Here is a 13,604-nt window from a genome sequence, read left to right on the forward strand (position 1 = left end):
GTTCTTACAGAAAAAGCTTCTGCTCTCCTGCCACCCACCCCAATTACGCTGCTGAAATGAAAATTTGGAGTGGGGAATGACGGCATCCAGGAGCAGATTTTTGTGAAAAGGGACTGTTAGCTCTGTTCTGATGCTGAAAATAATTCTTAGGATGAAGACCTGCCCAGTTTCTGAATTCAAAGTCATTGGCTCCCACTACTACATTGCACCAGGCTCCTGCTGGTAGATCTCTTGGTTCTATTTAAAAAGCAAATCAGATCCCAGAAGACTGATGTCTGCTTTCCTCTGCTCTAATGCCAGATGTGTGAAGACTGGTTGTAGTTACTCAAAAGGTAAATGCACTCTGCAGGTACTCAGAGGCTGACATAAAAATCAGCGTTCAGGATCGAGCCCCGTGGGTCACTCTTCTACAGCTGTCGAGTGGGGCTGAATTTCACAGAAATGTTAAATCGCACATCAGAAATTCAGATTTCTAACTAGCGTGCAGCATCTTCTGCATGAAAAGGGAGCTCAGAGTCAACAGGATTATTTGGTGCCATCGCTTGATTTTGGAGCACCTGAGTGCCACAGGATTTTCCTCCCAACGCTTTTAAGCGAATTGCCTCGGTGGTATTTTGTCAAGAGGGATTATTAGCTTCGTTTAAAAAGAGTCTCAAAATACCACCTGGATTTTGATAACAGTAATATTTATTTTAATTGGTTAATTAACCAATCAATCGTTTAAGGGCAAGGCAGTTAATCGACTGAGAGCCTTAAAAGCCATCCCGGCCTTGGATGAGCTGTCTGTCATTAGGAGAGCGCAGGCGAGGTGGGTTTCTTTTATGTACAAGGAAGGAAAAAGCGAAACGGCTGAAGAGGAGGAAAACCCTGGTGGCAGAGGAGAGAGGCAGCCAGGAGGAACAGGCAAAGAAAAAGGAGATACTGTTGCCTCTTCCAGCAAATCTGGGGTAATTAAATAAAGAAAGCAAATGGTACACATCTGTGCCCTCGCCCTGGGGACTTCTAGAATGTGGCTAGCGGGTTCTGCTCTCCACTTAATCCTCTGTTTGGTTATGAACTCACGGGCCTCAGTTTATATCATCTGTAAAATGGGGACAATATTTGAGGACAACAGTTATATATCTGAGTTCCTTTTGAGGGGAAAGCAGGAATGAACGTAGCTATCCCTTGCCCTCTCCACACTGTCTGCTGTGAGGGACCCTGGTCTCCTTTTGGAGGTTGCCCTGGAGTTTTCAAAGGTCCTGAAAAACCTGGGGAGCCTCTGTGAGTGGAGGACAGCTGCCCCTTAACTCATGGGCCCAAGCGCCCTTGCTCGCTTTTCCTAGATCAAGAAGCACCTGCAGAAGGCTAGGTGTATTCTTCCTAATGAAGATGAGAAGGCCAACTCCCAGGTGGATGAGTGTATTTTGTTTTTAGGAGACTCTCACAAGAAACAGAAGGTTGAAACCTGATTCATGGAGAGTCCAAGGTACCCTACTTAATCTTTTGAAAGCAAGGTTAATTTAAATAACGGTTTATTTATTACATACACACAACTGGATCAAAATGGACAGAAAGAAAACCTGCAGCTTTAAAAACTGATTATCCCCACCTGAGCGCCTTTGCTTATTTTCCAAGAAAAGGAGCTATCCGACACATGGAAATGCCCACTGAATATGTTGTTTACAGCAAAATAGGACCTCCATGCCAGATTTAGTATTTTTTTTCTCCCTCAGAAGGCTGAACCTCATTGTTACTTGGTTTTTCACAAAACCGCAAAAAGGTTCCCCCAAGGAAACCTCAGAGATTGATCCTGATTATGTCCCTGAGTGGGGATTCTGTAACTCAACTGCTGGTTATTAAAGCCTGGGCTTCCTTTTCCAGTTTCTGCATCCCAAGACGGGCCCCAGGTCCTCCCTCCTCCTTTTGCACCCTACATGCAACCATAAATTCAAAGGTTTGGGACCCTCTCTTTTTAGATAATCCAAAGGACCCCACAGCAAACACTCTGTACATAAAGCGCTATTAATTTTTTTAAAAAACAGGTACATTATCCTCAGCTGAGGTTCTTTACTGTTTTAAAAACAGGGTGCCTTTTCAACACTCTTCATTCTGAAGCCATCAAGAAACTAGAATGGTAAAGCATTTGGGACATGGAAAAAAAGTGCCAAAAGGAGAGAGAGCTGGGCTTCTATATTTAACTGGGGGAGGGAGAGTCAGACAGCCCACCCACTCCAGAGCCCATGGATGCCTAGCAGATGCCACTCCTGCTTATCTTCCAGACAATGGTGGCAAAAGATACCTGCGCCCGCTGCTTGGCACCCTCCAAGGTAACACAAGGTATGCCTGTGGAGAGCAAAGTCCTGGAGAGAGAGAGTACAGGGCTTCTCCCCATTTGCAGCATCCCTTCCTGCCTCTAAAGGCAGGGGGTGGGACCCTTCCTCCTCCATAAAGGGCTTCCAAGGATGGGGTTTGGGTTGTCTCTCTGGATGGGTCAGAGTGAGCAGCAGAGAGAGCTGTCAGGCTCCTTGGCAGCCTAAAACTGTTGCGTTGTGTTTCTTAATGGCCTAGAGAACCAGGTTGTCAGTCAGCGTATAGGCAGATGAAGGTGTGCTTCTTGGGAGGACTGGCACCTCTCACTTGGGTCTCACCAAGTCTGCAGACTAACCAAAGTGGCCCATGGAGGCTGCAATCCTCTGGCAGAACAAAGAATTCCATCAGGTTCAAAGTTCTGCAAGTTTCACCACCTCCCTTACTACTTCTGAGGGCTGACTTGCATGATGCCTTCTTATGCCCGCAGGTTTGGATTCCTGAACGACGATATAAATATTTTGCAAAGCAAGAGCCTCATGTGTCCTTTCCTCTTCAGAAAAAGCTGGTCTTCTGGGCTTGATTCAAAAACGCAGGATGGCCACTTTGAAATGCAGCCTTGCAGAATTTACACAACAGTGCAGGAGGGTAGCTCCCAGGTTCACAGGGGAACAGCGAAGAAAGTCCAGTGACATTGCGTGGCCTCCAGGCTGAGTCAGCACTGGGCAAAAGGTGACCTCCATGCTGGAGAGTGTGGCCCTGAGCACCCAAGGGTGGAAAGTCAAAGCAGCTTAATAAGGGGTATTGCAGGAAGTGGCCCCAGCAGGGCCATCTTAAGTATATTTGGCACCGTGGTGCGACGGATCCCTCCGGCGCCCCCGCCCTGCCCCGTTTCCCAGCACGGCGGGCAGCCGGAGCTGCGTGGGCGGACGCAGCGCCCCCCCTGGCAGGCAGGCGCCCTGGCGCCCTGTGCCACCCAGCCTGGCCGTAGGGCCGGCCCTGGGCCCCAGATGGAAAAGATGCCCCTAAAAAGCAGTGTGAGATGATGATCTGCCAAAAGCCCAACTGCAGCTTGTCTCGGGGTGCCTGTGTAGCCTGAGAAAGTCGTGGGTGCCAGCAACATCTGAGCTGCAGAGCTCTCTGCAATGGGTGCCAAAGCACAGGTGTGGGGGCAGTGCAAAGACCCACAAAGTATGTGCCTTGCTGCTTTCTCAAGACTTGTAACAACTTCATGGCTACTTGTGCAGTGGGCAGAGGATCCACAGCACAGCGGGGAGGAAGGGCCGGGGCTCAGTGGTCAAGGATCTGTTTTCCATGCAAAAGATCCCCAGCGGCATCTCCAGGTGTGGTTGGGAAAGCTTCCCCACCTGAAACCCCAGAGATTTTGCTGCCAGTCAGTGCTAGATGGACCCTTGGCCTGACTCAGTAGAACGTAGCTTCTACCTCTGTAAGGCTGGTGTGCGGCCCCTGGTGTGCAGTTTGGTGCGTGCTTGAGCTGTGGCGGCAGCTCCTGGCTAGCAGAGGCTGCGCTCCACTCTCTGCAGCAGCGCTGGGCATCAAAGAGACTGCACAATCAGGCCAGCGGGACGGCAGGCTGGGGAGAGGCACTTTGTTGAGGGGGGGCAATGGAGGGGAGCTGGATCAAAGTGGCTGGCAAATCCCAGGCGGGCAGGAGCTCTCCCTGCCTTGCCTGCCTGCGGCACTAATGACCTTGATTAGGTTTCGCCCTCCCCTCACTCCCCCTGCCCCGCTGTTCTATGGTTCCTGCTGGCTCCTGGCGGGAAGGGAGAAGCCGCCGCGCTTGTGTGTGATTCAGCCACCAAACGATGGGAGGAAATGGATCCTGAACGAAGGTCCTTCCAGGCTGGTTGCACTGCCAGGCACAAATGCAGTCATGAAAACCCCAGCTCCCCCGGTCTCCCAGGCACCCCACCCCACACTTTGAGACACCCCCACCCTGGCTCAATGGAGGTCGGAACCTGCCTGTATCTCTGCTCACGCTCCAAGATCGAGTCTGCTCATGCTGCCCCTCCCAGCCTCGGAGGCAGAGCACTGGGCTGCTGTGGCTGTGACAGGCAAGAAAGGAGGCTCATCATGGGAAGGTGGGTGCCTGCTGGGGCTCCCCTCTCTGCCCCTCATGCTCTCCACAGCTCTCCCCTCTAGTCTTCACCCTGTTGTTGCCCCCCCCCCCATTATTCACTCCCCCCTCCCTGCTCCGGTGTCCTCTTTCATTTCCTGGCATCGACATTGTGTGCAAAGGACCCAGACCTTTTCTGCAATTGCCAACCTTTTCAAAGAATAAAGCAGATTAGAATGAGATACGCTCAAAGCACTTCTCTCTTGGTGAAAAGGGCTGTAAAAATTATTTGATAGCAGAAAAATGCCAGCGGCTAACAGAATGTCAAGGGCCCAGGGGGGCAGGTGGAAGAGTGGTGTGTTTTTTTTTGTTGAAAATAAATAAATAAGGAGAATTATAGACTTAGGATCCAGTTTCAAATCCTAGTCCAACTCTGAGACATCACTCTCTCACCCAACCCCCCCCCCAACCTCAGTTTTCCACCTGCAAAAATACGAGTGAGCGGCCCACCTCCCAGGCTTTAGAACAAAGGAGACAGCACAAATGAAAGAAAATAGCTGCTGTACTGACAGCCAGACAGGGCAGCTGGGCTGGGGCCTAGACTGCTACAAACAGAAGACAGAGGAAGAAGTGCAAGGGGACTTCCACCCTGGCTCTTGGTTGAAACCCCTTCTTGATTTCCTCAAGGTCTCTCTCCACCCCTCTTCAGTTGTGCCCAGAGGAAGCTGGCTGGCTGGCTATGTGGCAGACTGGCAAGGACAGCCGGACCCTGGCAGAGAACTGGGCATCACCCGCCTTTTCTTCCACATGTGGAGAGGGGGCTCCAGAGCTCGACTGACGTTTTATTTTTTTCTGCTTGCCTTTTGAAAATAAGTAAACTTGCGACAAATTCCCATATCTATCCCCTCCTGGCACACACCTCTTCATTCCTGCAGGGACCCACCTGTTTTCCTGGCTACTTTTCCTTACGACTCCTGTGAATGGCTACCACTACTTGTCCCGAGAGGATCTAGGGTTTGCTGGTCCAGGGGAAAGGGTCTTACTTAAGGTGTGAGGGGCCCCGAGTTCAAATTCTGAACAAGTCCTGGGGAAAGGAACGCCTGCACCCAAGAGACTTCCCTGAGGGGAGGGACCTCAGCTCAGTGGCACGGAACCTACTTTGAAGGCAAAAGTCCCACAGTGGCAGTAAATCCAATTATACAGAGCAAGCAATAAGTGATGGAAGGGAGTGTTCTCTGCTTCAGCTCCTGGGGAGACACTGCTAGGCCAGATGAACAGACATGGCAGTAGCTTTGTAAGAATCCCAGCCCTGATATTCTTTTCTTCTTGGGGCCAGAGACTTCTCCTGATCCTGGGTAAGTGCTAATGGAACCGGCCAAAAACCCTGGTGACCAGGGGCTGACAAAAAGGATCCCACCAGCCCCAAATCCGCCCACCTCACTGCTTGGTGGAAATGCTCAGAGGGCCAGGGTGGTTCCGACCTCCACGGTGTGGGGGAGACAGGATGAGGGGCACGGCAGGCATTGCCTCCCAGTCCCTACCTGCGGGGTATCGCTCATTGATAGGCCAATTGTCCACCTGCAGCGTTGCGTTGCCACCGCTCCGGGTGAAGCGCACCACGTGGTACTTGCCGTCGTTCACCATGGCGTTGCTCTCCTCGATGGTGATGTCGTCCGTGCCCACGTTGAAAATGACCCCAACTGTTCCCTGGTCCTGTGAGGAGGCGACAGAGGGGAGAGAAGGAGAACAGAGTCAGAGCAGGGGTTAGCTGGGAGGTCAGAGGGGCAAATTCCAGCAGAGGCTGGGGAGGCAGGAGCAGGGGTCAAGGTACTTTGTTGCAGCCAGGAATCTATGGTGATGAGCAAATCTCTGGCCCACTGGCCCTGGCTCCTGCCATTTTTAAAAAGGTAAGACGCCCGAGACACACGAAGCCTGCAAAGTAAGAACTGGGCCTATAGCAGCTGACAGCCACATCTCCTGTGCCGTTTTCCCCACAGTTAACAAGGCTGTGCCACTGACAGCAGCCAGACAAGCCCTGCTGAGAAAGAAAAACCCAACTCTTTTCACTCCTGTTGAGTTTGCAATGGACATGTGAAGAATCAGTGTTACTAGGAAGGGGGAGCAGTGGCCTGTCTCCCCATTTGGCCTGTTGGTGGTGGGAAATAGGAGGTCTGATCTGGTTTACCCAGTTGGAGTGTTTGAGGTTTGAAAAGGAACAAGTTAGGGCCTTCTAAAGTGCAATCTTGGGTTGTGGGTGCTCTGCCAGCCCAGGAACCCAGTGGTGAACAACCTCCGAGAGGAGCCTAAAGTGCCTGCCACTTTAGTTATCTTTGGAGGAGCCCCCACCCAACTACAGTGAGGCAGGTGGTGACTGGGAGAGAGGCTTCTTGGGGGGAGTTCCCAATTTGCGGAATGCTCTACCCAGGGACATTTGCTGTCTCTTTTGCACAATGAAATACTACTTTATTTCCAAAAGATCGAATCTATAATGGAAATTGTTCAAGTTCTGCTGTTTTATTGTATTTTTTCACCAGTCTTCTTTAAAAAATTTTTTTTATTCATTTTTGTATTTGTGCCAAATAAAGAAGTTACAAAGATACACGCAACACAGGACGTATTTATAAAAAGTTAAGAAATAAATTATCAACTTGTGTAATTTATTAACAATTAAAAAACAACACAAAATGATCCATGAAAAATAATAAACCGGAATGCTTTAGTGACCAAGTGGCCATCATTTGGCCTCAGGAAGGAGAAAGGCAGCAGAAGCGAAGTCACTGCATCACCAATGGGAAGTGGCTTTTATTTGATATTGGAGGAGATGCTGGCTGCTACCTCAGTCAATGGGAAGCCTGAGAGTGTGTTTTAGTGTATTAGCATGATATAAGTGGACTATAAGAGAATACAGTGTAGGAAAACAGTATTCCCTGACCATTCTCTTCCTGTGGGATGCTTCTGCCTACCTGATCTCCCTTGTTTTTGTTTTGAAATTTATGCTGTAAGCCACCTTGGAAATATTTTTGCACACTGAAGGCTAGGGTAGAACCCAATTAGAAACCAACCAACAAATCTTGACCTGGGTTTTTCCTAATCCTGCTTGGCAGCCAAGAGAGAGTAAGCGGCCAGGCCTCAGGGCCAAGCGGATGGGAGTCCTGTCTTTGCGCTCCTGACTACTTCTTTTTAAAACCATAGAGCTGATGTAGTGTGGGAGTGGGGAATGCTGGGCCAGGGAGGTCATGGGGCTGGGAGGGTTTTTAAAAAACATTTGCCCCCCCCATCAACCTGCCATGGCCACAACTGGAGACATCCCTCCAACACCTTCACCCCCTATTGACTGCTATTCACAAGGGGAGGGAAAAGCCTACTGGTGTCCCATTGTGACTAACTGGGGAGAGCAGAGAGTCCTGTTTTGCACAAAAGGTGCCAGACGCTGAACGTGGAACCTTCTGGATATGCTCTCCTGCAGAGCTGTGGCCTCTTCCCCAAGCAGAGAGGCGCCACCAGGAACCAAGAACACCCTTGGGCTAAGTGGGTTTTTCTACGGAGTCCTCCAGAGGGCGTTTCGTAGTGGCAGAGGCCTTTTCTTCCTTCATGGGAAGTGGTCCAACTGGTAGGGTCAAAGTATCCCTCTCACTCCTTTGGCACCCACTCCACTCATTTCCTCACTCTTTATGGAGCGGGGGGGGGGGGGCAGTGACTTCAACCCGGCTTTCTGCAGGGGTCGGCCAAGTTGTCTGTGGGGTTACTGCAGAGACCAGCTTTGGCACGCTGGCTCCCAAACACCCTACAACCAGCTGGCTGTCAGGTGCTTAGGACTAAGCAGGATGTGGCTGGCAAACAGGGCCACCTCTCCATGAGATGGTAGCAGCAGTGGAAAGACCGTCTTTCCCGCATGATCTTCCTGCTAGATTTCGTTGTCCTGGCTTGGCCTGGAGGCCTGCTTCCGAATTTGGTGCAAAACGGGCCAACTCTTGCAGGCGATTCTAGACCAGGATGGAAGACAGATGTTGCCCCAGAGGGTCCTGAGAAGGCTCACTCCACTGCCTCCTTCCTCCTCTGTGCTGCTTTCAGGCATCCCCGCTTCAGCTTGGGGCCCCCACCTCTCACCCCCCTGCACTGCTCTCACCAGCTCGCTTGCTGCAGCTCTGAGTAATCAGAGCTCCCTTAATCCAGTTCCTGGTGCAGCCCGGATTGACAGCGCGCTGCCTAATCTCGTTTGCCTCATCAATAAGCTAACGATCAGGGCTGCTTAATTTCATTTGCAGCAGAGCGGTAATTAATCCACTTCTGCAGCCGCCTCTCTGGAAAGGAGCAGAAGAGCTGCAGGGCGAAGCAACCTGTGTAGGAGTTGGGCTGTGGAGTAGAAAGGTTTTTTTTGTGTGTGGGGCGGGGTGGGGTGGCAGAGGGCTGTGTGTATGTGTGTGTAAGCTACACCTCTCCCTTTCCCACATTCGCAGTTGCCAGACACAGCCTAACATGGCAGGGGGTCACAGGAATGCAGGAAGCTGCCTTGAGTCAGACATTTGATCCCTCTAGATCAGTACTACCTGCCCTGATGGACACTGGTTCTCCAGTGTTTCAGGCAGAGGACAATTACCAACCCTACCCGCAGATGCCACCATGGAACAAGCCTAGGACCTTCTTCATGCAAAGCAGAAACTCTACCACCTCGTTCTCCAGTTTCAGGCACCAACGGTGCCGTCCTTTGCCTGGCTACAGAGAAGTACAGCCCCATTGACTTTGATGGGCCTTGCTTCGGATTGCAGCCCAAATCCCTTCCCTATTATCTCAAGAGCACTTGTCCCCCACGTGCCCCCGCCTCTCAGAGTCTAGTTTAATAACCTGGCAATGCGAGACCCAAAGAAAGCACACACTTCGTATGCAAGACAAGCTCAGTGGCCTGTTCAGAGAAAAGCCATTCAGCAGAAACCTTGGAACTGGGGTCCACTTTGGCCGCCCAGCTGTAGGCATCCCTCCTGCCTATGCATAATATACATGAGCTTCCTCTTTGGGAGCATTTTTTCATCAGTCCATAACTCATCGTGGGCTGTTCCTTCTGAGCAAGGGTGCTTATGTGGTTATAAAGAGCTCGAGATGAGTTATGGTCGCCCAGAGCACACATGGTCACAATTCAAGCTGGCTGTCACCCTAAGTAACAACCGGCTCCCAGTGGAGCAGCTGAGTACTGGCAGAGGTTCTTTCCCTGTGCCGGGGAGGGGAATTCACACCACCCATTTCCCCATCCCTGTCCCCACCTTAACTTGTGGCTGTCTACACCAGAAATTTTTAGATGTTTCCAGTTTTCTGCCACAGAGCCCAGATGGTGCTTAATGTCCAATCATTTCTACACAAAACCTATTTCCCAAAGTCAAGGCTCATATTCAGAATACAAACGTAACAGCGACACAGAGCATGTGCAGACTGCCTTTCTTGCATCACTTAGTGAATGTGGCCTTGGGGATTCTGGCTTCCTAGGAACAGCTTCCAAACAGACTCCAGCACCTCACTCTTTTAACTAAAAGGAACCTTAGCTGATTAATTCTTAGGAATGTTAATTAATGCTGCATTAATCAATTAAATAGGCACAAATCTCTATATGAATATTAATTCTGAAGATAAAGAGTGAATGCTTTGTTTCAAATGACACCCAACGTGTCACATGGGTACATCATTCCAAATCTAAGGGAAATGATATGGCTTTGTAAGAAGAGGCATCCTCGCTGTGGGAGACAACTGGGGGGGAAGCCCTCTTCTAAGGTGGCACAAACCACCTGAATACTGTGTAGGTGTACACAGAGCAGCTGTACTAAAAACAATGTAAAACATTTCAAACCTGTTGCCCAATGAATCAGGGAAACCTTTGAAAACAAATCAGTCGAACCAATTCATCACCTAAGTATGGCAGCCCTGTTTTTATAGAAATTAGCAAGAAATATTCCTGATAGAATCTGGACTTTTCACTCTACATTCTGACAACACACTCCTACCTTCCTCCAAAAGCCAGCTCCTCCCACCTTGTAACCTTGCACTGTGCCATGGGCCAGCCAAGCCATAAGGCAGGTGAGGCTGCTGCTTCAGGCGGCACACCGATGGATGCCTTGCTGCCTCTGCCATCAGCAGAAAAGTGCTGCTGCCATTGCCATTGATTTTGGGTAATATTGGCCCAATCTTGCCCCAAATTGGCCCTGATGGCACTGTCACTTCTCTGCTAAAGGCGGATGGGGCAAGGCTCAACAGTAGCAGTGGCAGGAGTTGCAGCAGCGGCAGGGCATTTGCTGCCCCCCCAAAGGGATGTGCTGCTCCTTCCTGTCCCCCTTGGCTGCTCCTTTCCTACCCAGGATAACTTAGCAGAACGCCTGAAAGGATATTTTTATGGGGCCAGTTTTGCCAGTGTAGGAGTGTGCCATGTTTTCGAGTATCACAGAACAGAGTCCCACAGCTCTTCTATTATGGGCATCCCAACTTTCGAGCACCAGCACAGCACCTACCATTTACTGAAAATCCCAGAAATGCAGAGTGCATTTCTTTGCAGCTGGGAGGTGGGGAAAAGTGTGGGACACACACACACACACACATTATTAAGGGCTTATTATGGTAAGCAGTGATTAATACCACGCGGTGGGAGCGGCTGGCTGGCTGGCTGGCTGGCTGTGTGTGCTCATGCTGCTTATTAGAGCCATGCATGTAATTATTGCATTAAGCCTAGATTATTAGAGCGCTGGGGCGTGTGCGTTTTATTAATGCCCACCCTCAACCCCTGCAGTTCAAGGAGGGGAAGGCTGGTGAGCCCTACCTGGAGAGGTGAGCAATATGTAGTCACAGAGAGAGGCATGTGCTGGCACTGCTGACTCATCGGGATGGGGGCTCGACAACTTCTAACACCACCTTGGCTGCAGGGCTCCTGGGTGCCGGAAAACCCACAGGCAGCAAATGGCGGCTCAGGCCGTTAAAAATGGCCTGTGAGCCACTGGCAAGACACCCACTTTCATTTCAGATCAAAGCAAAGTTCCTAATCTGCATTTCCTGGCGATGTCATGACACACAGGAGCATCCGACTGAACTGCAGAGGCTTCCCAATGCAAGCAGGAAATGTTGGGGTGGAAGGAGGAAACGAGACAGGGTTGAGGTACTTCCAAGATGCTACACTGCCTCCTTAGACAAGCTGTTGTCTGAAGGCTGGGCGGTGTTGGGATGCAATAGTACGGTTGAATCACTTTAGACTCTGGCCTTAAAGGTGCCATATGCACACAACCCACACTCCAGATGGTCACGTGTGCGTACTTCAGTCAAGTCAAAATGGGGTATATGCCAGCCCCATGTTGGAGAGCCTTTCTGCTCACTCTGATGAGTGGGGCACCTGGACGCCTGGCCCCAAATCCGAGCTGGTTCACACAACTGCAGAGCTCTATGATGATGAGACCAGACCGGGGTCTTGAAAGCAGAATTCTTTCAGAAAGAACAAACATTTGAGGAAGGAGCCCCTGCCTTGGGGCAGGAGGAGGGGTGCCCAGGAATAGCAGCAGCCTTCAAGGATGCCCTTGGGTCACCAGCCAGCACCTTCTGCTCTCTGCTGGGCAATGATTCCAGAGCAATTCATCTCCGCCAGGTCACAGCTGCTGAAGGGGCCAGGCCACTTGAGGTGACAAGTTGCCGCACCTCCTGGCACCTCCTAAAAAAATAACCACCACCCAGCCCTCTGCCGCCCCTTTGCTCAACTGACAGACCCTTGCTCCCTTCCAGGGACATGAATTCCAGCAGCCAATTCCACCTCTGTCAGAAAGAAAGAAATATCTTCTGAGGTTGGGTTCTCAGTGCCACCCTACCTCACCTGTTCCGCTTGCCACCAAGGCATCTTCCTGTGGCCATTGCCAGGGGTTGCAGAGGACCACTCCCCTGCAGACCCCCAGAGCCTCCTTGCTCTCCTCTTTTCAGTCTCTGCTGCTTACTTGCCCCCCCCCCACTTCCAGACACACAAGCAGGGAAAGAGGAGGGGGGACGAGAAGGGGCAGCAGCCCCCACGAGCCCCATACTCTCCCCTCTGGGCGACAGAGGTGGGGAGGTGGGCATCCCTGGAGCAGATGCTGTGGGGGGTGGGCCCTTGCAGCTTTCTGCTCCTACATGGCTTTGCTTGGGGGGGGGTGGGCTCACACACCCCACTGCAGATCAGGCAATTTTGAGGAGGCCGATAAAGAATCCAAACAAGCATGGCAAGCGACAGGAAGCAGGGGAGCTAGGTGGAACAATTTAGCGGCGACTGACTTCACAGACACACACCATGGGAAGTGGAAAGAGGAGAGACAAAGCGATGGCAGAAAGCAGTGCCTTAGGATGGGTGGCACAGCACAACATGGAAGGCTGAGACCAGAGTGGGAGAAAGAGACTCTGCCTCCACCCCCTGCTTGACTTGATGCCTTCGCTGGCATGAGGTGGCTACCGCCTTGTAGCTCTCGCTAAGCCCTGTCGAGGCCTGCTGGCACGCCGGAGTTACTTAAGGGAGAGATTTATGTCACTCACAGAGGCTGGAAATTAAAAGAGAAGGGGGGGGAAGGGAGGGTGAGGAAGCGAAGGAGAAATGGATTTACGAGGCTAGAAGCAAGCCCAGACCCCAGGATACAGGGAGGCAGCGGTGGTAGCAGCCGCTGCCGCCGCAGCACGCGGGCCTTGGTGGCTGCCTGGCACAATAACTCCTGCATGCGAGAGAGCGAGAGAGCAGCCACGGCTGGCTGGCCTGAGGGCCCCCACAGCCAAGCGCTTAATGGACCGTGCAAGGCCAGGGAGCGAGAGAGAGAGAGAGAGGCAGGCCTCTTGTCTGCTCCAAGATGGCTGCCAAGGCACCAAAATGGCTGCCGCTTCCAATGGCTCATAAGCCCTGCCCTTTGCATCCCAGCACCCTGGAAAACGGTTTCAGGCTGCCCAACTTCAAAACCAGGCCCTGCAGCTGAGGTGTTTTTTTTGAGGTGCATCGATCACCAGGTTTAGCTTCACTTGTGGCATTTATCGAATCTCAAAAGCAGAGAAGCAGGTCTGCCTGGAGGTTTTTGTTTTTTTATCTCCTGGGGAAGGGACCAGGAGTGGTCACTTGGGAACCCCAAACCCAACAGCAATAAGCCTCTGAGCAATTAGCTTGTCTCAAGATGGCTGCCGTCTTCTGTGGGCAGCAGCAAGGCAACAAAATGGCCCCTCACTCGACAAGGTTTTCTTCCGCCCTCCTGTGTGACAATAAAAGGCCAGAGATGGT

General features: G+C 51.4%; 1 protein-coding gene across 2 annotated transcripts in view; it reads right to left on the reverse strand.

Annotated features, from left to right (window-relative positions):
• Positions 1 to 13,604, reverse strand: part of LOC132591291 (neurexin-2-beta-like) — a 131,079-nt gene that overhangs the window by 50,102 nt on the left and 67,373 nt on the right. For both annotated transcript variants that reach the window (XM_060269320.1, XM_060269319.1), the window contains exon 3: positions 5,908 to 6,079. In XM_060269320.1, the coding sequence (XP_060125303.1) occupies positions 5,908 to 6,079 (172 nt within the window). The remainder of the gene's footprint in view (positions 1 to 5,907; positions 6,080 to 13,604) is intronic.

Source organism: Zootoca vivipara, chromosome 17 (genome assembly GCF_963506605.1).
Source record: "Zootoca vivipara chromosome 17, rZooViv1.1, whole genome shotgun sequence".
In the NCBI taxonomy this organism is placed as follows: domain Eukaryota; kingdom Metazoa; phylum Chordata; class Lepidosauria; order Squamata; family Lacertidae; genus Zootoca; species Zootoca vivipara.